Source organism: Taudactylus pleione, unplaced genomic scaffold (genome assembly GCF_031769625.1).
Source record: "Taudactylus pleione unplaced genomic scaffold, aTauple2 ptg000464l, whole genome shotgun sequence".
In the NCBI taxonomy this organism is placed as follows: domain Eukaryota; kingdom Metazoa; phylum Chordata; class Amphibia; order Anura; family Myobatrachidae; genus Taudactylus; species Taudactylus pleione.
In genome coordinates, this window is record NW_028284866.1 from 685218 (window position 1) to 710094 (window position 24877).

The following is a 24877-nucleotide window of genomic DNA, read 5'->3' on the forward strand; positions in this document are numbered from 1 at the left end:
GAATCTCTAATGGTGCATACACACGGTCAGATTTCTTGGTCGATTTAAACGATAACGATACTGTTTATCGTTTGGTCATTTAGATCAACCTTTTTTTGCCCCCTCAAACGTCCAAACGATGCGCGGGCACGGGTGATCAATATCGATAATCGCCCGTTCATGCAGGCCACTCTTGGTGACATCGACCAGGTTAGCCTGGTTACTATAAGGATCCTCAATCGTTGATCGAGGGTCGTTATAGTAGTTGGAGGAACGGAGCATGTGTTGGATGTTCGATAACTATCATCCAACACATGCTGGTCGATCAGACAACAATATCTGATCGTTGTCTGATCTGAACGTGTGTACGGTCCATAAGAATATAGTGTAGCAGATCCTATAGTGGGCACTGACGGGTCTCATGCTAGAGTATGCTACAACCGCAGAGAGCTATCAGAAGTTTAGCCTTAGCATAACTACCACCACTTTAAGGCCTGTCTGTGGAGACCTGTAATTCAGCACCACCACCTAACCAAAGCAGCATTATTTTGGCAAAACTGTAAAGAAAAAACTCAGATATTATCTGTGTGGTAAAAAAAATAAAGTTTGTGAAAGTAGGTATGTGGACTGAAACTCAAGTACTAACTGTGGTTTCCACAAATTAAAAAGAACATAAACTAAACAGAGAATATAAAAGCAATGCGACATGCAAAGCCCTGACAATGCCGTTGCATGGAAAATATTGGTGCTCAGTGATGATAACTCAGATGCCAGTGACAGACGGTCATTAGAGGACTGTCTATTCTCTTCAGGTTAAGCATCGACAGACTGGTTCTGTGACATTTTCCCATTATGTGTCACAGGAAGGTGCAATCATTATTTAAAAATCCATCACTCCAACTAAAGATAAAGTGCTTTATTCAGCAATTGTGAGATTTTCTAGCAAAGCTGAACATATGCCGATGTGCTGTGGTCCAGGGGCATTCTGGGAGGAAATTCCTGCCTGTGTGTGTACATTTTCTGACTTGCCATTGGTAACTTAAATATCCTCACATTAATGTGTGCGTAGTCACCCCAGAGGTATTAAGAGGACAGCTGGTGCCATTAGCCGACCATCTTGAATAATTAGTTTCTAAATCAGCAGATGTGGACATTGACGCTCCACTCAGGTCTAGATCGTTTTATAATCACCACCACATTACAAAAAGCTCCGATGCCACGTGCCTCCACTTCTGATGCTGTCTCTCAGTTTCCTCCTCTTGTGGCTGAATACTGTAAATGTGTGTCCTTGAGAGGAAAGAAAAAAAACCAAATCATTAAATCATCCACGTTATTAACAAATGCACGAGTGCTGCCTGACGTAAAGTACATACAGATTCCAAAAATATTAACCACATTATGGCTGGAGGGGTTTTTCCCTCTTTAATAACCATACCAATTTCCGCTTTTTGTACGTTTCTGTTTAAAAAACAAAAATAGTGGTTTGTAGAGCTGACTGATACACACCACCAATTGTCTACTGCGCTGGAAGCACCAATAAACAATATATTGCAATAAATAATTTATGAATTAAAAATACCTAAAAACAAATGAAACATGAAAATATCAACGACAGCTAGTATTGCAGAAAAATATAGCCTAACATAGGCCCTCATTCAGAGCCGTACGCTCTGAGCAGAGCGCACGCTCTGAATGAGGGCCGGTCTCCATGAAAATGGAGCGTCCTCCTGGACGCTCGAATAGCTGTGGGCCACCACCCACAGGCTATACGAGCGTGCATTTTGATGGCCACGATGGTCGTGACCATCGAAACTGCGAGCCGGAGCCTGCGGTTGAGGTTTTCAACCGCAAGCTCCGGAGTGATTTTGGCTCTATCAGAGCCAAAATCACTCCCACTGACATCACTAGTGATGTCAGTGGGCCGGCTTTTGACGGGAGGCGTTCCCGTGGGAACGCCCCCGTCAGGGAGGCACGCCCCCGGCACGCCTACCAAAGGGGGCGTGCTGTCAATCAACATTGACAGCACGCCCCCTTTGATCGGACACAACGAGCGAAGGACTTTCCTTCGCTCGTCGCGTCTGGCGCATGCGCACGACGGAGCTCCCTCCGTCGTGCGCATGCTCAGTCCAGAACATCGACCCACTTGCGAGCGGACAGCCGCTCGCGAGTGGGTCTGAATCAGGCCCATAGTCTTTATACAATATTTCACTTTGTAAAAAGTAGCAAAATGAATACCTTAGGCTGGGTACACACCAGAATGATATCTTCAGGATGTGTCATATTGGAACGACAAATCGTGAGTATCGTTTAGTGTGTACCCACAATTGCGCGTTCCCTCGGTTCGCATACGAGATCATCTGGTTGGCTGTGCTGCACGGCCAATCAGATATTGTAAGCGGAACAAGGAATAGTGTGTATGGGCAATCTTGGATGGTCCGGGGCAAAAGGGAATTCGTCCTGACCATCAGCAAGATTGTAGACAAACAAGAAGAGAATCTGCAGAGGATACAGGATATAGTACATCAATTATTTAAGCCAGCGTGTATATTAATATTACGGGGAGCCCCCTTATTTTAGCCCTGCTGGTGGTGCTCCCCAGGAGTAATAGGATACAAGTGTTTTGCAAATATTACCCTGTATAGCAAGATAATATAAAGAAAAAAACTCTGTGACGGGGGCACTCTTAATACAGAAACATTTATATTTAAAATATAACTTTTATTAAGTTTGCCTTTAAGATGAAATAAGAATAATCCTTTTTATACACATAAAAATGCAGACAAAACACCCAATATTAATTGCAGTATTTGTCAACATAACCAAAAAAAGAAAAAACATTTTTGATGATAATTTGCTAAAACATGCAATTCCACATATAGAATGATTAATGCGTAGATTCCCCTTATCAATATTAGATGGGAAAGAGAGACAAAATAAAATATTTAGATCTGCTTGTTCAGATAATATACCACCAGATAATTGTTTCTCGCTAGATTGCTCTCTAATTCGTATAACAAACTATGGCCCTCATTCAGAGCCGTACGCTCTGAGCAGAGCGCTCGCTCTGAATGAGGGCCGTCCTCCATAAAAATGGAGCGTCCTCCTGGACGGTCATATAGCTGTGGGTCACCACCCACAGCACATACGAGTGTGCAGGATGATGGTCGCGATGGTCTTGACCATCGCGACCATCGTCAGTGCGACCAGAAGCCTGTGGTCGGGTTTTTCAACCACAAGCCCTGGAGTGATTTTGGCTCTATCAGAGCCAAAATCACTCCCACTGACATCACTAGTGATGTCAGTGGGGCTGGTTTCTGACGGTAGGTGTTCCCTTGGGAACGCCTCCGTCTGGCAGGCACTCCCCCGGCACGCCCACCAAAGGGGGCGTGCTGTCAATCAACATCGACAGCACGCCCCCTTTGATCAGACACAACGAGCGAAGGAAAGTCCTTCGCTCGTCGCGTCTGGCGCATGCGCACGACGGAGCTCCCTCCGTCGTGCGCATGCGCAGTGCACACCATCAACCCACTTGCGAGCGGACAGCCGCTTGCGAGTGGGTCTGAATGAGGCCCTATATCTCAAACAGCATCTGGAAAGTTAACCCTTTAATCATATGCTAATCCACATAAATACATCAGCCCTTAAAAGGTACACTCTAAATATCATTTGTGAGTGTTGATTATGGGTATGTAATATCCACAAGGTACGTCAATTGTAGTAAATGAGTCATTCCCAACTTTTCACCTGCGTATGTCATATATCAGAACATGAAAAAAGCACAATGCTGTATATACATATCTTCCCACATATCCCCAATCCAGCTGTCATACCGGTACCTTCATAGATCATAACAACCTATAATTCTAATACAAGTCATGACTGGTGTAATGTTTGGAAAGAGAGAAAGGAATTATTATGCAGCATATTTCCAATTTATCTTCCACACATGATCGATTGCCTATGGGGAGCGTTAATAGACAGTGGGCAGTGTTAATAATAATTCCTTGAGTATCAACCAGGATCATTGTATGTAAGTGGTACTGGGTGTGGAAGGCAGCTATGGACAGTCAGCTGCCATAACAATTCATTGAGACTGACGGAACCATTTAAAAGGGAAAATGCCCTTGTGTGCAACCTTTGCTAATATAAGCCACAACCCTCCTGGGGCAGCTAAAAATATATTCTTCTTCAATCCTTCCTGGTATATAATATAAATACTGTACAGTTATGCAAGCTAGGCTGCTCATGTTAATTTCCGGCACACACCCCTGCTTACTGTATTCAACCTCCTGACCAGGCTCCTCAGTATGAACAATGCCCACATTAATAACGCAGGAGGTACTGTACATGTAGGTTTGAAATGAATTAACCGTGATTTGGAATATCCAGGCAACTTCTCCCCTGGTTTATCACAGATAATTGTGCAGTGCTAGTTACTGTAGTCCTTCAGTACTTTAGCCCATTTCCCAGCATACCAGGGGTTGTAACTCCTTTACATTGAGTTATATTAGTAACATATACAGTAAGCACTGAATCTATAGCAACCAGCTAAGCCAATGATCAATGTGCAACACTAGGTTTGGACAGGAAGGCTGCGGTCACAACCATATAGGTTACTCGGTTGTAAAGAGAGGCAATTAGTCATTCCCTACAAATACACACTATCAAAACTCACACATTTGTTTCCTAAGGGAGTCAATTGTTGAGCAGGAAACTTTTGGCAAATGTAGTAGAACAAATCCTCTCTCTCTCTCTCTCACGCTCAAACAAACCCCAAGAACTGGAAGAAAACATTTAGCATAATTGGCAAACACAGTGCAATATAAAGATCCTGTTTTGTTAAGCTTTGGGCACATTTCTATGGAATAGTAATTGTTTTCATGGCTTGAACCGGCAACAGATAACCAGCATTTGTATGCAATGGATTGTGCTGAGCTGTGTACTAGGGGAAAAAAATCCCAATTGTAAGTCTTCTTATCATACTTGCTCTTGTAAATGCTCTACAAGTAATTTAACACAGGTAATCGTATTTGTTTGCGTTTGTTATATATAGAGGGAGTGGCCATCAGCTGTAATCCCTATGGAGAATTGAGGTGGCACTCTGAGTGCTAAACTATATAGCACAATGGCCGGGATGTACTAAAGAAAAAATGCGGTAAAAACCCCGTTTTCGGGGGTTTTACCGCATTTCCATATGTACTAAGGCCGGGCCGCACTTATCGGTGCAGAGGGTAACGCCAGAAAAACCTGGCGTTACCCTATAGAAGCCTATGGGCTTCTTACCGCACCCTGATCCCGATGGTTTATCGACGCCGACGCCCCCCCCCCCCGTCACCCAGCGCTGGCCCCCACTCACCTGCTGTCCATGGTTGCCGGCCCGCGCTCCTCCCGATGTCGGCTGCTTTGCAAAGGGCAGCTCTTATCGCAAGAGCTGTCCTTTGCGATACTAATCGCATGTGTTAGTACATATGCGATTAGTAAGGTTGCGGTGACTGGCGGAATGGTCACCGCAACCTTAGTACATCCTGGCCAATATATTAAATACAGCAGACAGGTGTGGATTAAAGATCTATTCTACAGTATTCAGATAAACAAGTTAATACGAGTAGGTCGACACCAAATGATCCACAGGCAATAGTTTGACCAAGTCATATGGTCGACAGGGTCAGAATGTTGACTGTTACATGGTCGACATGTACTAAAGTCAACAGCGACAAATGGTTGGCGTGGTCAAAAGGTTGACACACAACGTAGTTGACACATAAAAGGTCAAAACATTTTATTTTTTTCCCTATTTCGACCCTAATCCTAACCTTTCCCCTAGTGCCTAACCCTCACACTTCCAATGGTGCCTTACCCTAACTCAGCCCCTAGTGCCTAACCCTAACTGTCCCCTCCCGCAGCTTAACTCTAACCCTCCGTCAAGTGCCTAACCCTAACCACACCCCTAGTGCCGATCCCTAACCCTACCCAAGTGCCTAACCCGCTCTCTAGTGCCTAATCGTAACCCTCCCCCTAGTGCCTAACCCCAACGCTACCTCTAGTGCCTAACTCTAACCCTAGTGCCTAACCCCAACTATCCCCTTCCGCAGCATAACTCTAACCCTTCGCCAAGTGCTCACACTAATCCTAACCTTAAAAATAATGAAAAAAAAGAAATCAACCTTTTATGTGTCAACCATTTTTATATTGACCTTCTGACCCAATCATCCCCCAAGTGCCTAACCTTCACACTCCCACTGGTGCCACATCCTAACTCAACCCCAAGTGCCATTCCCTCGCCTTAGTGCCTAACCCTCGCCTTAGTGCCTAACCCTACTCTACTGCCTAAGCCTAACCCTTCCCCTAGTGCCTAACCCTACCACTCCCACTGGTGCCTCATCTCCCCCTAGTGCCTAATTCTAACCCTTCACCAAGTGCGCACCCTAATCCTAACCCTAAAAATAACGTGTCAACCTTTTATGTGTTGACCGTTTGTGTGTTGACCTTCTGACTATGTTGACCCAAGTCCATGTCGACATTTTAACTGTCAACTACTGACTGTCTATCTAGACACTGTAGATCTTTCATCCCTGTCCCCTGTCCCCAACAGGCAATTAACTTTTATTGAGTTACTTTATTGTTTTATGCAAATTAAAATGTATTCTATACTATTGTTATATAGTAGGCTTGATAGCATTGGCTGCTTGGTTTTTATCCTTTGGATGTGGGTAACAGGATAGTCATGATAAAAAAATGTGGCCTCTTATAACATCAATACAGTATATTCTGTCCACTGTCATAAATTGTCTAAAAATAAATATTAACCCCTTATAAGTAAAAAATAAAATAAAAAAATTGTGCAGCCTTAGTAATTAGTGTCCCCATTTTAAATGAATAAAAAAATCTCAAGAAAAAAAAAAAAAATACTTCCCTAGTTTAATATTTAACCAGTATCTTCAGTCCTGACATGATCCAACATTGTCCAGTGGGATTTGAAAAAAAAACAACACTAAAACAAACACAACTTGCGCCAAAGAGCCTCTGCTGTGTAATGAGTTCAAATGACGTAGTTTGGCTAGTTAATAGCTGAACAGTCAAATATGGGCCTTCCAAGCTTCTGATTGGTTATGCCTTATCATGGAGATTAAACAAAGCTCCCGATTGACTGACCAGCCCATAACTAGCCATACTGCATCATTTTAACTCATAAGCTGCATACACACACAACGATTTAGTAAATGAACGATTTTAGTAAACGATTTTCGTTAATTTTTTCAAGGGAAGAATGAACTAAAATAGTTTACTAAAATCGTTCATTTACTAAATGTAATGAACGATTTTTTTGAAGTACAAACGATTTTTGCATATTCCCTTACTGAAAATCGTTTAGTTGGTCAGTCTGACTGAACTGCAAACTACAAACGTGAACGCGCATGAACGACAAATCGTTCATCGTTTTAACTCAGAAAGTGAACGATTTTTTCAACGATTGAATGATATCGTTATCGATAATCGTTCAAAAAATCATTGTGTGTGTATGCACCTATAGTACTTCCGGGGATCTTCAGGGCAGGTTGCAATCTGGCTCTGTTTTTTTTTTAAAACAATTAGTACAAGATTTAAAGTAAATTCATATACATTGAATACCTACTGTACATAGCAATATAACAAACTGATCATACATGTAGGAGTTACTTATATTTAACTGTAGGTTTGCCAATAGGTGGAAAGTGATTTAATTTCAACTGAGCCAGCACCGTAATTTGTTGATCAGTCCGGAGAGCTAATCAATGACTTGATGACCTGAGCAGAAATGACTTATCTAATTCACAATACAATCTTTCTGAGGGATACCTTCGCTTGGAAGATGTCCAAACTGGAAAGCAACACTGACAATATATATTTGACTGCAGTTTCTTTTCATGGGTTTTGGCAGAAAGGGAGCTGCTGTAACACTAAGTTCTAATTAAGAAGGGAGAGATTGGAGGACGCTTCTCCCATATTAATGTAAATTCAGAAATGCTACTAAGCTACCAGGACCTTATCTGTTAAAGACAAACGACCATGAAAATATTATTCTTAAGAGGTTTATTCAACCTGAAACAATGTCCTTGTTAGTACATATTCCCTTGCGTAGCAGTTCCATGTTATCGGTCCCACGCACTCACAAGATGAGTGACGATATAAATGATGATCTTTCAGCTTCTAAGGTGTGTACACACTAGACTATATTTTAAACGATTCGCCCAATTTCGCCACATCGGAACGACAAATCGTGTAAAATATGTCCAAATCGTGAGTGTCCGATCATGATCACGATGCCGACGCACGTACCCGCTGGTCGGAAATCGCATCTTCAGATCTTGCCTACTGCAGGCAAGATCTGCCAATCTCTTACATGAACCGGCGGCATATCGTACAGTGTTTATGCCTGTATGTTATGTCATTTGGATCCGCATACGATGCTTGCAGGCGGGGATCAGCGTCTCTCCATCCGTGCATCTGTGTCTTAGTGCTGATTGTGCAAAATACAGGGAACAAACGACGTAGGGTTCCCCGAATTCTGTGCAACCAGCACCGGGCTCTGATTTGGTTATGGAAATACAGGGGAAAAAAATGTGTAGGATTTCCCTGTATTATCCAGAACCAGCAGCAGAGTTTTTCCAGCAGGGGGCTAATGCCACACCCAGGGGAGCCCTTTCACCGGGTCCCCTAGCCGAAGCATCAACCCTGACCGCTAGTCAGCCCAGGCCGGGAATCCCTGGGGAGCAGGGGACCACCCCAATAAAGGGATCCACGTCTCTAGGGTACCCCAGGCCTCGGCTGATAGCCCGGGGCTATCCCTGGCACCCCTGGAGCGGTGGGTGTCCCGGGTTGATAGTGTAGTGTGGTGTAAAAAAATAGATGAGATAATATTGTCTTTTGCTGCGGAACTACAGGTCCCAGCAAGCCTCCCCCGCATGCTGGTACTTGGTGAACCACAAGTACTAGCATGCAGGGCATTACGGGCCCGCTGGTACCTGTAGTTCCACAGCAAAAGCAATATTAAAATAAACACAGGACACACACACTGTACAAAGTAAAAGTTTATTAAACATGCTTGCACACACAGATGAACACACACTATCTCACATACTCACCTATCTATCTCTGAAGCCCATCAATCCTTTTCTTCAAGTAGAAACCATAGGGTACCTGTAAAAAAAAATATCCATACTCACCGTCTCCTATGCGAAGTTCGGGACCTCTTTGTTCCATATAGGCAATCCATTGGGTCTTGGAAGAACAAAAAAAACGCGAGCCACCAGACACAGTACCGTCCTCTACGGACGGTACTTCCCGAATTAGAGCTCAGCGGGGGGATTTCACTATGGAAGCCCTGCCGCTAAGTGCTCATTGGCTGAAAGAGGCGAGCCTTCCGCCTCTCAGCCAATGAGTGACTTAAGGTTACTTTCTCGGTTCCCACCATTGACCATAAGCAAATGAGCGCTCAGCAACAAAGTTTCCATAGTAAAATCCCACCACTGAGCTTTAATTCGGGAAGTACCATCCGTAGAGGACGGTATTATTGTCCGGTGGCTCGCGTATTTGGGTTTTCTGTTTTGCAAAAACCCAATGGATTGCCTACATGGAACGAAGAGGACCCAAACTTCGCATAGGAGACGGTGAGTATGGAGATATTTTGGGGGGCTTCAGAGATACATAAGTGAGTATGTGAGATGTATGTTACATGTATGTTTAATAAACTTTTACTTTGTACGGTGTGTGTGTTTATTTTAATATTGCTTTTGCTGGGACCTGTAGATCCACAGCAAAAGACAATATTATCTCATCTATTTTTTTATACCACACTACACTATCAACCCGGCACCCATCGCTTCAGGGGTGCCGGGGAGAGCCCGAGGCTATCAGCCTAAAGTGCCCTGGATAGGGGACCCCTTTTTATTGAGGGGGGTCCCCAGCTCCCCAGGGATCCCCAGCCTGGGCTGACTAGCGGTCAGGGTTGATGCTCCGGCTGGGGGACCCAGTGAAATGGCTCCCCTGGCTGTAGCATTAGCCCCCAGCTACAAAAAGTCAGATGCTGGTTCTGGATAATACAGGGGAACCCTAGCATTTTTTCCCCTGTATTTCCAGAACCAGGACTGGATAAGAGCTCAGTGCTTGTTGCATAAAATACGGGGGACCTCTACGTCATTTGTCCCCTGTATTTTGGCAACCAGGGATGGTTCTGACTAGTTCGGGGCTGGTTGTTCTTTTGGGAAGGGGCGGGGGGGGATGGAAAGTCTTTTTTATTTTACCAAGGCTTTTATTTATTTATTTTTAAGACAGATGCATGCTTCACTGATGTCCCTGATCCGTGCAAGCATCTGTCTGCTATCCTGCACGATCTACAGACCGGCAAATCTTTGGATCGTGCACGATAGATCTTGTGACACATCGTGCAGCTTTTACTGCACATCATGTCCTGGAGTGCCGGGGAGGGTTCAAGGGAAATAGCTCACGATATCGCATCGTGAGCACATCATCTAGTGTGTATACACCTTAAGTGTGCCAAGAGTCTTGCACTATATGACACAAAAATGTTGGGAGAATGAGGACACATCTGTAAGGTGCTGGAAAAGACCCTCCAAAGCTAAGAAGGGCTGAAACTAGGAGGGGAATCATTGACATAGTTATTAATGTGTCATAAAAATACTATAATGAGAAAGTGCATGAGATATTTAAAAAAAAAAAAAAAAAAAACAACAACATAACAACAGTATTAAAATATTTTCTGATAAATGGTACCTGGACTATTCGGTTACATGGGAAGAGGGACTTTAATAGTTTTATTGCACTTCACACCTAAAAGAAAGTTTTACATCAAATAAGAGACCTTTCTCCTCTCTTCACATTATATATATATATATATATATATATATATATATACACACAAATATTATGGCAGCAGAAACACAACATTAAGTACACTTTTAGGGATTGTCTCAAAGACCTAAGTGCATGCTCAGAAATAAATGTGGAACTTCGCCTGTATACATGGTAGCCAGATCAATGTTCTCCATCTATCTGCTTATGCCACCACCACTACCAGTGTGCACTGGCACCAGCACTATACCCAATGCAAGAGATCCTTCCAAAATCAGACAGATTGCTGTGTACTCACAACTCTGCATAGTCCGCTTTTCTGCCTACACAACACGCCCTCACAGCATTTAGCCTACGCGTGTATGCCCAATTGCTGCCCAGAAACACCCATGTCAATTGCAACTGGAGATGTGGCTTAAATACTTATGACGGTGATTCTCTCGTAGCTGCGTATGCTTAGTTCGGATGAATGTACAGTGTGATAAATCGCAAGATCCATCCGCAAAACCAACTTGCGGCAACTGTGAATCAGGCCATTAGTCAGACAGCAGGCCTTGTTTTCATGCATGGTAAGCCTGTGCCCACAGAGGTGAAGACTCCGAGCTCTTTTCATAGTGTTCCTATTTTGCTGCATTTTAAAAACCCAATTAACACCCCTTTCTCCTGCTCCTAATAAAACCACGTCCGCTATTTGTCTGTGATACTTGTAAATTCTACATGTCCCTGCGTCCAAAATTGGCATCAAAACATGCATAATGAACACAAATCTGGTACTACTATACTCTGGAAACTTAGCAAATAACATTTCAAATGAAAATATTGGGGCTGGACAATGGTAGAATGTAAAGTAATATTAGATTTTTCTGGGTTTTTCCAAAGCTTAATACTCTTTATTTCAAAATGAACCCACCAAATTGTGCCTCTATAATCTCATAGGAAATGGGACACACAAGGTCCATTGTTAGAAAAACACTGTAACATACGTGTATGTGGTCCTACAGACTTCCCTGTCATTTTGAGGAACAATATAATTGCAGAGATTAACTGGATTAATAAGAAATTGTCAATATGAGATGTAGTTAGCAGACCGGCGGACGGGATGCCACCGGTCTCAATCCAGATGCTGGAAGTCTGGCATAGGATTTAAGATACGCCTTGAAATACCGACGCCTATCTTAATCCCAACGCCGGAACACAGACAGACGCCAGCCCGAACCAGGTAAGTCCGGGGCGTCTCTAAGCTATTAGCCGCGGGGGTGAGGGGGGGGGTGTTAGGTTTAGGTAGCATAGCGGGGATAGGGTTAGGTTTTTTTTGTGGGGGGGGGTTAGGCACCCCTAGGAGGGGGTTAGGCATTAATGGGGGTTAGGCACTCAGGGTGGAGGGTTAAGTTTAGGCACGAAGGGGGGAGAGTTAGGTTTAGGCACCAACAAGGGAGGTTTAGGGTTAGACTACAAGAAGGGAGGGTTAGGGAGAGAAGGGGTAGGGTAAGTATACTTACCGAAATCTTGTCGGGATACCAACCATTGGGATGCCGCTGGCGGTATTTTGACAGGAGGCATCTCGACAGCCAGTATTACATGCCGATTCCCCCCGATATAGACAATGAGACATGATGTATGAATTTTAAAGTTTATGACTTTGTCTGAAATTAACTACATAGTGAGTACATGCTGGAAGTCTCATGTTTCTATTGTGCGTGAGTGGGGTATGTCGAAGCTGGATAATTGGCTGAGACAGAATCAGTTTTAAAATTAGATCGGATCGACGCCATCTTACGAATGGCGACAAGACTCCATCTTAGAAATAGGTCACACAGCGCCATTTTGTCAAAACCACATAGTACACAAAACACAACGCAAAATTGCTAATAAGTAGCACGGCCAGCTTTTTAACAATCTTCCCCAAACACATATCGACAGTGTCTGACATACATAAAAATGACTTTCCAGCACATTAAAATCACCACAGACTTAAATATGAACAGCACTAAAGTAGCAAAGTAGTGGTGTTTTCCCTGCATTCACATTAACACATACACGTGATGTTAAACAGTGCACAACGCAAAATAGCTAATTATTAGCACGTTCAGCTTTTTAACGATCCCTACACAACCAATACCGACTTAGGCCCTCATTCAGAGCCGTACGCTCTGAGCAGAGCGCACGCTCTGCATGAGGGCCGGGCTCCTTTTTCATGGAGCGTCCTCCTGGACGCTCGTATAGCTGTGGGTCACCACCCACAGGCTATACGAGCGTGCATTTTGATGGCCGCGATGGTCGTGACCATCGCGACCATCGAAATTGCGAGCCGGAGCCTGCGGTTGAGGTTTTCAACCGCAAGCTCCGGAGTGATTTTGGCTCTATCAGAGCCAAAATCACTCCCACTGACATCACTAGTGATGTCAGTGGGCCGGCTTCTGACGGGAGGCGTTCCCGTGGGAACGCCCCCGTCAGGGAGGCACGCCCCCGGCACGCCCACCAAAGGGGGCGTGCTGTCAATCAACATTGACAGCACGCCCCCTTTGATCGGACACAACGAGCGAAGGAAAGTCCTTCGCTCGTCGTGTCTGGCGCATGCGCACGACGGAGCTCCCTCCGTCGTGCGCATGCTCAGTGCAGACCATCGACCCACTTGCGAGCGTACAGCCGCTCGCGAGTGGGTCTGAATCAGGCCCTTAGTCCCATACACTCAGAGATACCTTTCCAGCTTAGTGCTGCTTGCTAAGTACCCCACAGTCCCCCAGACGCACAACACTATTTAGTGTCATTCTCCCTTGCATACATACACTTAAAGCAATAGTTCCATAGCGAAAAGGGTTATTATTATTCAATTCAATCACAATGCCAGCATGTAAAGAAATGACTGTTTTCTGCAACTAAGGTTTAGTACATGATAAGCAAACCGTGTTTGGTGCTGTACTGATCAACTCTGTCTCAACAGCTCTCCGGTAACATCGGTGAGAAGATCGCAACATGCATTCTCAACTTATGGACTGTAGAGAGTTAAAACACTAAAATGTACTTTGTAATATTAACAGCTTAGATTTGCATGCGGTGGGAAAAAGGAGACAAAAGGCTGTCGGAGGCTGATCTGTGTCCATTTGAATCAACCTGTTAAATGTCCTGTAACAAGTGCACGCGTACTGGGAACCAATGGAACCATGCCACACTCTTCTATTGTGTTGCTTATCCCTGCAAGAGTATAAATGTGCGTACCGACTCCAATCTGTAGTCTTCTTGCTGATGCTGTTGATGGAGGTTTCTTGCTGATGCCGGTAACTGGTTCCAGTGCGTGTGCGTATGTATAACTGTACCTTGGGTCTGTATAATTTCTTTGCGCTAAATTGTCTTTAGATCACAGCGTGTAACCTACTGTTTTTATGTTGAAATATAATATTTTGTGCTTTGGAAACACATTTCCATGTCTGAAGGCTTTTATTTTACTGCATGACTGCGAAGGTATAGGCAGGAGCGTATAAAGGTTTAGAAGGTATAGGCAGGATTGTACAAGGTTTAATTACATTATAACAGGTAAGAGGGCTCCTGGGGGTAAGGATGCTTCAGGACAGTAACAGGATGGACCTGATTTAGATGCTGATGAGCAGTTGACCGATTATTTGCTACTTCCATGCATGAAAAGTCCTGAAGACCCCTACAGTGCATGCGTCACCCTGATTGTCCGGCTCTGTAAGCTGTTGCATACAGAATTGCAGGCATTAGAAACAGCTAGGAAATATCATGGGCATTCCTGGGAGGTGGCCTGGGGTGAACGCAAAAAAGGCCATCTCAGAGGCATGTTATCGGAGTGTCCTGGGTGTGTCAGTGAGCGCAGGAGCAGGAAGTTCACTACTGACATCACGAATGATGTCAGTAGGGCGCCCACAAACGGCAGGCGTTCCTTCGGGAACGCCTCCGTTTGTCCAGCCACCCCCCGTCACCGCCTACAAAACGGGGTGAGCTGTCGATCAACATCGACAGCCACCCTGTTTTGTAGCGAGCCCCAGAGCGAGTGAAGTTCTGACTCGCTACGGGCTCGCGCTTGCGCACTGGCTGACCTTCGACCCGCTATGCGCTCGTGAGTGGATCTGAATCAGGCCCTTTGTCTGTACTGTGGGGAATGACAGGAGTTGCTGGGATACGATGCTGTTAGGTAGATCTGTACCCTGTAGCTGTGATCGGACAGGGTCATAGAGCAGCCAGAAAACACAGAGGGAAATGTAGTGAGAGATACAGAGAAAAGAGAGAGGGAAAGAGAGAGAGAGAGAGAGAGAGAGAGAGAGAGAGAGAGAGAGAGAGAGGCGGGGGAGGGCGTGGGGTGAGGGAGAGAGATAAGAAACCAGAGACCATTCCAGAATATTTCCAAACCAAAACATGTCAGTCTGCTGGTCACTACAGGAGTTAATAACTGTTACTTAGCTAATTAATATTGAGTCTTAGCCAAGCAATTTATAACTTCTGTCAATGAATCAGTAAATTGCTTAGGGGACTATTTATATAGCTAAGAAAAGTCCTCTCACTGGAGAAAGGGCTTTTCTCAGTGTCTCTCAATTTATCAAAATGTCAACACTGAAGAAAATCAGAGATCTCTTTGGTGCTAATCTACTTAGTGCTGCATATCGCCGGTCCCATGGGCCTCTTGGAATGGCGGGACCTTGAAATGTATTAATATAAAAAAAAAAAAAAGCTGGTAACGCCATCTTGAGATGATGTTATCTATTATACCCAGCAATGGAGGACAAGCGAAGCCAGAGAGGCTTTGCTAAGTCCTTTCCAGTTAAAACTACTGTGCGTCAAATTTATCAGCCCCATCCCACCTCTCATCCAGTATTCACTCCACCTAAAGTGGATGCAGGTCAGAGGCGGGCCCCGTAGACCCCATAGCAACTGTACCCCATGCACACACAGTAGCTACGCCTTTGGCTGCTGACAGCAAGGAGGGAAACGTCCAAGAGGAGCCCCGGAATGATAAATACCAGAGCAACTACGCACTGTATTACTGCTGCGATAACAGCGATACACAATGTTAGTTAGCACTGGATAGTGATAAATAGGCCCATAAATCCCTGTGAGAAAGCCAGCTAGCTTAACAGAAACAAATTCATAAGGCAACATATTTTTATATATAAATGCAAGCTCCAGCCTGAGACAATGAGGATGAAGAGTTAAGGGATTAGTGAAGTGATGAGAGTTAGAGAGAGACTGGTATAAGAATAGAATTAGTGACAAATGACGGGTGAGGAGAGCAATATTACTCAGGAGTGCAGGCAGTTAGACAGCGTAGTGTAAGGAAAGTAGGATAGAGAAAGCAACCACAGCAACAGTGCCCGCGAATGTCGACAACAGGTCTAATAAGAGGGTCCAATTCTACACGGATCAGACATCACGCCAGCTGATCTCCTCTCTAGATGCCAACTACAGATATGTCCTCAAACTCTCTTTTTTGTGCCATATGAATATGGAGCAAGACGCCTGGCATAACCCACAGGTAGCGATTCCTGTGCTGCATACTCTTTCCTCAATTTAGTGTATTAGTACACACATAGGGCTTGATTCAGAGACACACACAACGTCGATGTCGAATGCAGAAAAGTATTTTGCAAGCGCCAAAGCTACACTGTGCATGTGCCGCTATTGGTTAGCGATGGCAAAGTGAGTGACAGGTAGTCAGCATCTGGGGGAGGTAACGAGGGTGGCTAGGTAAATGCCAGCGTGTTGGGACCAATTTCTGGCCTAGTGAGCCTCTGCAAATTCACCACCCCCATTCCAGCTCAATGACTTTTCCTCTATCGCCATAATAAAGACTGTTCCTCAGGGTATTGCCTTCCTCTACCTCAGGGGCAGCAGCACCCTCCCTGCAACTTTGTCTGTGCTAATGTAATCTCATAAATCATTATATTAGGCTGATAAAACAGGACGTGCGAGTAACACCGTTACAAAGCAGATATTCACATATTCAAAGGAACCCAGGATGCTCTGGCTTGGCATACACATATTACACACGTACCTTTTTATGCTTTGGTCGTAGTTCCTCCAAAGCGGAACACGGCAGAATGTCTCCACTAAGAGGACATGTCCTCCATCTAGCTGTCCATCTTATGGTGTAAATACCATGGCAGAAGAAAGCCCTTGAGCTCCACGGATACAGGTGTCGAGTGTGGGAGTCATTGACCTTCACAGCGCTGGTTTGTATAAATAAAACTATATGGGAAAGCATGGGAGTAAATGAAAATATTATAAAAAGTGATCATTTTAAAAAAATATGTTCATTGAGGTAGCATTGTGTTCTTTTTTTCCATTGTCTATTAACAGTTTTTACTAAACAGAACTTTCATCCAGTTTCTCAACAAGCTGCGTGTGTTTCCTCTTCTCCAGGATCTTGCTAAGTTCCTCTGTGAAAGAATTGTACAAGGGAGAACTGGACTCCTCACTTTGTCTTAAAAGCATGTAACTGTTACCATTCATTTTCCTCAGCATGTTGGGAAGAGTGCTGATCCCATTGGTGAACTCTGAGGGCAAAGGGGGCGGGGGAGGTGGAGGAGGAGGATTTCCTTTGCTTGGAGGAGCTGTTGGCGCCTCGCCGGGAATGATCTGAAGACAACCATCAGAGTAATTGTTGAGCTCCTCTGACTTGTCTTTGAAGTTTGATGATACTGTCTGAAGCTCTACACTTGTAATCCGGGAGTTGCGCATTTGATATTTACCCTTTTTTTTCTGCTGGCAAGAAATGTACAGTAAAACAACAGAGAGTACTAGGCACAGTCCACCAAGAATTGTGATCACGGAAATGTACACAAACTCCAGATTGGTAGAAGCATGGGTTGCTGGTGTTGGCAGCTGGTCAACAGGCGTAGGATCAGAGTAGATCTTCTCTTTCGGTAGTTCCAACAGAACATTGACATTATATGATGCAACTATGGACTCTAAACCACTTTCTACAGAGAAACAACTGTATTCGCCGCTGTGTTCTAAAAGAGCATCGGAGATGAGCAGTCCATCAACACCCAATCGAAGGTGACCTTCATCACCTTCCAATTGCTCCGTGCCGTTTACAAGCCACTGTGGCTTGGCCAAGTTGGACCATAGATCACACTGCAGGAGAACATCATCGCCTTTCAAAACTGTTCTCAGTTTCTTTACGGGAACAGCTGGAAAAAAAATGAAGGTAAAATATAAGTGGAAAACCGCGATAATTCTGTTGCACATGTATAGACAGCAGAAAAATGTCACAATGTATTAATAGACTTGAGATGGAACAAAGAAATCAATAAGAGGTCTAGGGAGGCTATAGATATTTACTGTTCAATGAAGCATGAAGAATGTGTTTTGAGTCTCTCTGTCTATTCTCAACTTTCCTTCTCCTAGGCTTAATATTGATTTGTCAAATTTGATTCAGAAAATCAGAGATGGTAAAATCTGAGATGCACTATTGTGCGATGAATAATAAGAATAGCCAAATATAGATTTACAAAACATAAACAGTCTAAATGAAACAAGGGTAGGCTGATAATTTGCCATTTAAACTCAACATGAAGGTGTATTTATGATAGGAGAGGTGCTGGGAGGTCACTTCACAAATAATTAGTGTTAATCCCTACCTATGAATGGTCTGTTGTGTACTGGTGCGTGATTGCCAGCCCGGCGTGATCACAGGGTTAATCATCCGTTACATAAATACTTAATTTATCGCACTTTACATAGAACGTCTTTAAAGCAGCCATCCCTAGTACTAGATCTTTTTATAACAAGTATAAAGATGACTTCTGGTCTAAGCCACTACATATTTTATTCAGTGGTTTAAAAATAAATAAATATGACTTTGCCTCATATATGCACTTACAGTATATAGAAACATGGGAATTGATAATGATACCAAGGGCCTGATTCTGGGCCGCACCTAATGCAGATATTTATGGAGTTGAGCGATTTTTTGCTACTGTGCAGGAATCCCCAAAATTCTCATCTGGTGCATGCGTTACCCAGTGTGTACGCACAAAGGCGCAGTTTTGAGATTGAGATACACAATATCAGAAATACCTTGGGTAAGTGCTGAGCGTTCCTGGGCGATAATTAGGAGGTGGCTTTTAAGATGCACGGAGATGGACCATAATATGGTGGTGTCGCAGGCGTATCGCTCATACGGAGTTTGCGTACACTCATAAGGAAAGTCTGCATCTGCCATAGGGCTGGTGTATATTTGTGATGATGGCGTCTGAACGCACACCAGGCAGTATTACAGCACATCCATACACAAGGATGTACCCCAGGGAAGGGCTTTGTAGAGCATTTGCATTAAGTCGCAGATGGGCAATCACCAAAATACGCAGCAGTGGCGACATCTGCGGCCACCTCTGAATCAGTCCCCAAATGTCAAAGTGCAAAATGTCATGCACACCAATGCATTGACTGTAGGTAAGTAAATAAGCATTGGCTACATTAAAACAAACAAAAAAAAAGTTTTTCTTTCTCCTTCAAGATCATCTGACTTTATTATAGCAACTTTTGCCTTGTTTGGATAGTTGGATTTGAAGGAAGATCCCGACACAGGTGTAATGCTACTTAGAGCATTTTACCCGTGTGGGTGTACATGGATGTAAGGCACATAGGGGCCTATTCATCATAACTAAAGTTTCTCTGGAGGTAATTAGGTTTAGAACTCACATGGAGCTCTACCAAATTACCGGAGGAATTCATCATTCCTCCTCCCTATAACTATCTATTCTGAAAAGCCGTCATTTTTGCAATGACAGCTTTTCAGGAAATAGATAGTTATCCCTCTCTACACTAACTTACCGCAGCTGGAAGAAGTGCTGCGCATGCGCTGTTACAATCGTAAACCCAGCGCATGCGCAGCACCGCCTACAGATGTGGTAAGTTTGTGTCCCCCCCTCCGCTCACCTGCCCCCCCTCCCCACTCTCACCTCCCCCCCATCCAGCACTTACCTGCCCGCGCAGCAGCCTCCGGCTCAGTCTGCTATGCTGTCATGTGATCTCCCAACAGCACACAGTACTGTTTAGAAAATAAAACGTTTTTTTTTTTTTTATTATTCTAAACTTTATTGTGTTCTGCTGGGAGAACACATGACAGCATAGCAGACGGAGCCAGGGGAGAGACCAGAGCGCCGGAGGAAGACTGCGGGGGACGTGCACACGCTGACACAGGTAAGTGTTACCTACTATTCGCCACCTCACAGTGGCGAATAGTAACTCCATCAAATTCCGAAAATACATAATTTTCGGAATTTGATGAATACCATAATTTCCATATCCCCATACTAATGTACTAATGTATGGGGAGTGTGGAAATTAATGCAGGGGGACTTACCGTGTTTCCCCGATAATAAGACCTACCCCGAAAATAAGCCCTACCCTTACTTTTGTAACCCGGTCCAAAATAAGCCCTACCCCGAAAATAAGACCTACCAAAATCCCCATTTTCAGCGCTACAGAGGCCAGCGTTCCCAGTCATGCAGTGCGCGGGTGACGTCATCCGCGCGCTGAGGATCCTGTCGGCGCGCAAGTGAAAGGGACATCCCGGATGGTGGCGCGTCAGGTAAGTACCATACTGTACTGGTGGGTGGGGGATCAATTACAGGGGGGCTTGCACTGCAATAAGGGAGGCTGCATAAGGTACACTGCTACAGGGGGGGGGCCTGCATGAGCGGCACTGCTACCATACAAGGGAGGCTGCATAAGGGACACTGCTACAGGGGGGCCTGCATAAGGGGCACTGCTACCGTACAAGGGAGGCTGCATAAGGGACACTGCTACAGGGGGGGCCTGCATAAGGGGCACTGCTACCGTACAAGGGAGGCTGCATAAGGGACACTGCTACAAGGGGGCCTGCATGAGCGGCACTGCTACCGTACAAGGGAGGCTGCATAAGGGACACTGTTACAGGGGGGCCTGCATAAGGGGCACTGCTACCGTACAAGGGAGGCTGCATAAGGGGCACTGCTACAGGGGGGCCTGCATAAGGGGCACTGCTACCGTACAAGGGAGGCTGCATAAGGGACACTGCTACAGGGGGGCCTGCATAAGGGGCACTGCTACCGTACAAGGGAGGCTGCATAAGGTACACTGCTACAGGGGGGGCCTGCATGAGCGGCACTGCTACCGTACAAGGGAGGCTGCATAAGGGACACTGCTACAGGGGGGCCTGCATAAGGGGCACTGCTACCGTACATGGGAGGCTGCATAAGGGACACTGCTACAGGGGGGGCCTGCATAAGGGGCACTGCTACCGTACAAGGGAGGCTGCATAAGGGACACTGCTACAGGGGGGCCTGCATAAGGGGCACTGCTACCGTACAAGGGAGGCTGCATAAGGGGCACTGCTACAGGGGGGCCTGCATAAGGGGCACTGCTACCGTACAAGGGAGGCTGCATAAGGGACACTGCTACAGGGGGGGCCTGCATAAGGGGCACTGCTACCGTACAAGGGAGGCTGTATAAGGGACACTGCTACAGGGGGGCCTGCATAAGGGGCACTGCTACCGTACAAGGGAGGCTGCATAAGGGACACTGCTACAGGGGGGGACTGCATAAGGGGCACTGCTACCGTACAAGGGAGGCTGCATAAGGGACACTGCTACAGGGGGGCCTGCATAAGGGGCACCTGCATAAGGGGCACTGCCACCGTACAAGGGAGGCTGCATAAGGGACACTGCTACAGGGGGGGACTGCATAAGGGGCACTGCTACCGTACAAGGGAGGCTGCATAAGGGACACTGCTGCAGGGGGGCCTGCATAAGGGGCACTTCTACAAGGGGGCCTGCATAAGGGGCACTGCTGTCAATGTTAATTAAAATAAGACCTACCCCGAAAATAAGCCTTATGGTGTTTTTTTTACAAAAAAAAAAAATAAGACAGTGTCTTATTATCGGTTAAACACGGTAGCAAGGAGATATCAGTGTTATCTCCTGTGCTAAGTGTCATCATGAATACTAAAATAATGGTATTTAAGGAAAATGTCTTTAAAAACGTTATTTTAGTGTTGATGAATAGGCCCCATAGTGAGTGCCGACTTCCCGCACCAAACACTGCTGAGCCAACCAGGATGTAGGGGGAGGCGGCAACATCTGACCTCCAGTTGGTGTGGCTCCCCTATTTGAATTTTGGACTGTGCTGTAGCCCCATCTCTGGAACCGCCACTGATTAAAACATTTTAACAATGGTGGCAGTGTAGTTGAAAACCATGCTGGTGTATCAGTATACAGTATTTACAGAAATACTGCCAACACCATTAAAACGATGTAAGCCGCATTTTAACTTTGTCGGTATACGGCCGCCGACATACTCCTGCCAATCGCCTGAATGTCGACATGACTGTCAATATGCATACCTCATAGTTGTACATATGTGGTATCGGTATAGGAAAAAAGCAGTGTACTTTGTTATTTGTACACTCCACTAAAGGATCCCTGAACCATTATGTAATAGGACTTCCTACTTCTCCTATTGAACAGTGCAGGGATTACTCAGATGCTTAGCACCTTCAGCTTGCAATGTTCTACAGCAAACTTGGATAGAATTAAGACTTCCTGCGACAGGAAGTTTTAGGTAATTGTTCCCATGCGAGCACTTTTCCTACCAGCATCTGCTGTTATTTTCATATACTTGATATTCTACCAGGTAAGTCCCTACAGAACAACACAGAATGCATAAAAAAAAACACAACACATAACCCCCCACCTGCTCTGCTGGACAATGATTACATATAGTGAGCAGCAGATCTACAGTAAGTGCACATTAAGCTTCAACTCCTATAGCACAATACCCGTTGTCTCAGGCACAGCGGTTTGCTCATTAAGTACCATTTTCTTGCTAGCATGCAACACTCATGTTATAAAACAAACAGAGCATTTACCGTCGTCTGTGTTGTTTAAACATCCTCCGTTACCATTCTGCATATCCTGCGTCATCTGTACCCTGCAAGCGGCCAAAAACAACAATTCATGCAGTAAAGTGCGATGACAAGCTCAGGCCTCAAGTAAATTGGAGTTAGACAACTTAATAAAATAAAGCAATAAAAAGAGCCTCGGGGGGGGGGGGGGGGGGGCTGTACACTTGATGACTTCGGAGGTAGGGGATACATTTTCTCCCACATTAACGGAACAGATTTCTGGATTAAAAAAAAAACATACATCATCATTTACACTCAAGTGAAAGGATCAGTCTTAGTTTTACATTCCAGTCTTAATGAACTGAATCATTCTCGTTGTTCTTTGCCAATATGCAATTACTTAATCACTTTCCATTGAATCTTTCGCACAATAAAGGATAATGAAAAACACAATGGTAGTGCATCAAGCAAAAAACATTCTTGGGAGATGCACGTTTGTGTCACCAGAGGATTGGACAAAGTGTGCCTATGTACCTCCAAGCTAAAGGCTCCCTCTCTATAATGGCCTACAGTGAGATAATAGTGAATTGCAGAACTACCTAGTAACAGTGTCCGAGTCATGTACAGGATTTAGGCACCATCTCACCATTAAATAAATAAATATTTACCAATCCTGGGATGTAAGAGGTTCACGGCATGAATTGCCATCCCAACCACAATATGGGTTCCTGCCGAGGATGCAGTCATAGCATGAGGTATATCGGTTACAGCTGGACAGTGGTAACTGCAGGACTCCGCTCTGTCCTCCAATATATAAACTATTCTGAAAAACAAGTCACCAGATAAAAGTTACAAATGCTGTATGTATTTTCATTTCTAATTATGAGCCTGTTAGTTAGAACAAGATGGGATTTGCAACCGGCATCTGACTGACTTTTTCACATCTGCCGGATATGTTAATATCATGAGGACCACTCAGAATTGCTGTGCTAGCTATCTGTACCAACGCAGAACGGGCTTCAGTTAAATTCACTCTACAATCTGAATAGAATCATTTCAAAGATACAAGCTGTCTTCTCCAAACAAGCTTTTACAAGCAAATAGCCTAAGCAGTAAACACGCTCTGGGAGAGGTTCTTAGAAATGACTGTTTTGTCTCTCAAAAGGAGAAGAAGAAAAAAAAAAGATAGTTACGTGAACCAAAGCTATGAGCCAATTAAAGTGATCCGTAATTTGGGGACAATTAGTGAGTACAAGGACAAGCTGACATTCTCTTCTGGTGGGGAGGGAAGAACACATTGCAGATGGTTTGGTAACTCCTGGCTCCCCGGTTCCAGAGCTAGGACTCCGATTTTAATGGCAAGATGTGCTGAGAGTTTTAGCTCAATAAGTATGATAGGGTACAGCTTGTGCTGAGTAAATAGGACACAGAAAGAAAGTGAAAGATACAAAAAGTCAGTGCAGAGCGTGAATCTGAACTTTTTAAAATAAACTAGAAACACAAGCAGCACACAAGCCGTGACCTTTCTAGGTTAGAAGATGCCTTGACATGCACAGGGCGCAAGTTCACGTGACTTCATGTCTTCAGAGACCGAGCAGTCCCTTTGACATTGTGCTTGGGCTGCAACAATGGTCGTATGACCTTCATCACAGGACTGCTCATATGTGGCAGAAAATGAATATTTGCTTACTATCCCGGCATGTGTGGGAGACTGCTCTCAGTCCTGAGACAAGGAAGCCACCCTGCTGGATCCCACTTCTCTTTCTTGTAATATGAAGCAGTGATTGGTGGCATCAGGCCCTGCTCCTGCAGTACGAGGACACGTCATAACACAGTGGTGGATGAGACCTAGGGCCCGACTCGGAGGTGCATGCCACTGCAGCCGCAACTGCGTCTATTGACACAGCCTGACTGCGTCTTTATGCCAATGCCGTGTCTAATGGAAATCGCACAGACACACCCATTGTGGGCGAGTATTCCCATCATGGTGAAGCATAGTACATCACTGGGCCGGGGGCAGGGCCGTGATGGCGCAAATCACGTTATCTTGCTTCCCCCATGGGACCACCTGTAATAAATAAAGGAATCGGAAAGGTCCAAAAGGTAGGCCAGTGTGCAAGACTGTGGGACTATTCTTGCTTTCCAAATCCAAGTATACCCACTGCATTAATGTCTGCAGAACAAGCACTGGTTATAATGTGATCACCT

General features: G+C 44.9%; 1 protein-coding gene across 3 annotated transcripts in view; it reads right to left on the reverse strand.

Annotated features, from left to right (window-relative positions):
- Window positions 1–880: 880 nt before the first annotated feature.
- SEMA4G (semaphorin 4G) overlaps window positions 881–24877 on the reverse strand; it is a 269472-nt gene continuing 245475 nt past the window's right edge. For all 3 annotated transcript variants that reach the window (XM_088448694.1, XM_088448696.1, XM_088448695.1), the window contains exons 13-16: window positions 23338–23492; window positions 22694–22755; window positions 16832–17972; window positions 881–1266 (exon numbers count right to left, since the gene is read on the reverse strand). In XM_088448694.1, coding sequence (XP_088304820.1) covers window positions 17143–17972; window positions 22694–22755; window positions 23338–23492 — 1047 coding nt within the window. In that variant the 3' untranslated portion in view covers window positions 881–1266; window positions 16832–17142. The remainder of the gene's footprint in view (window positions 1267–16831; window positions 17973–22693; window positions 22756–23337; window positions 23493–24877) is intronic.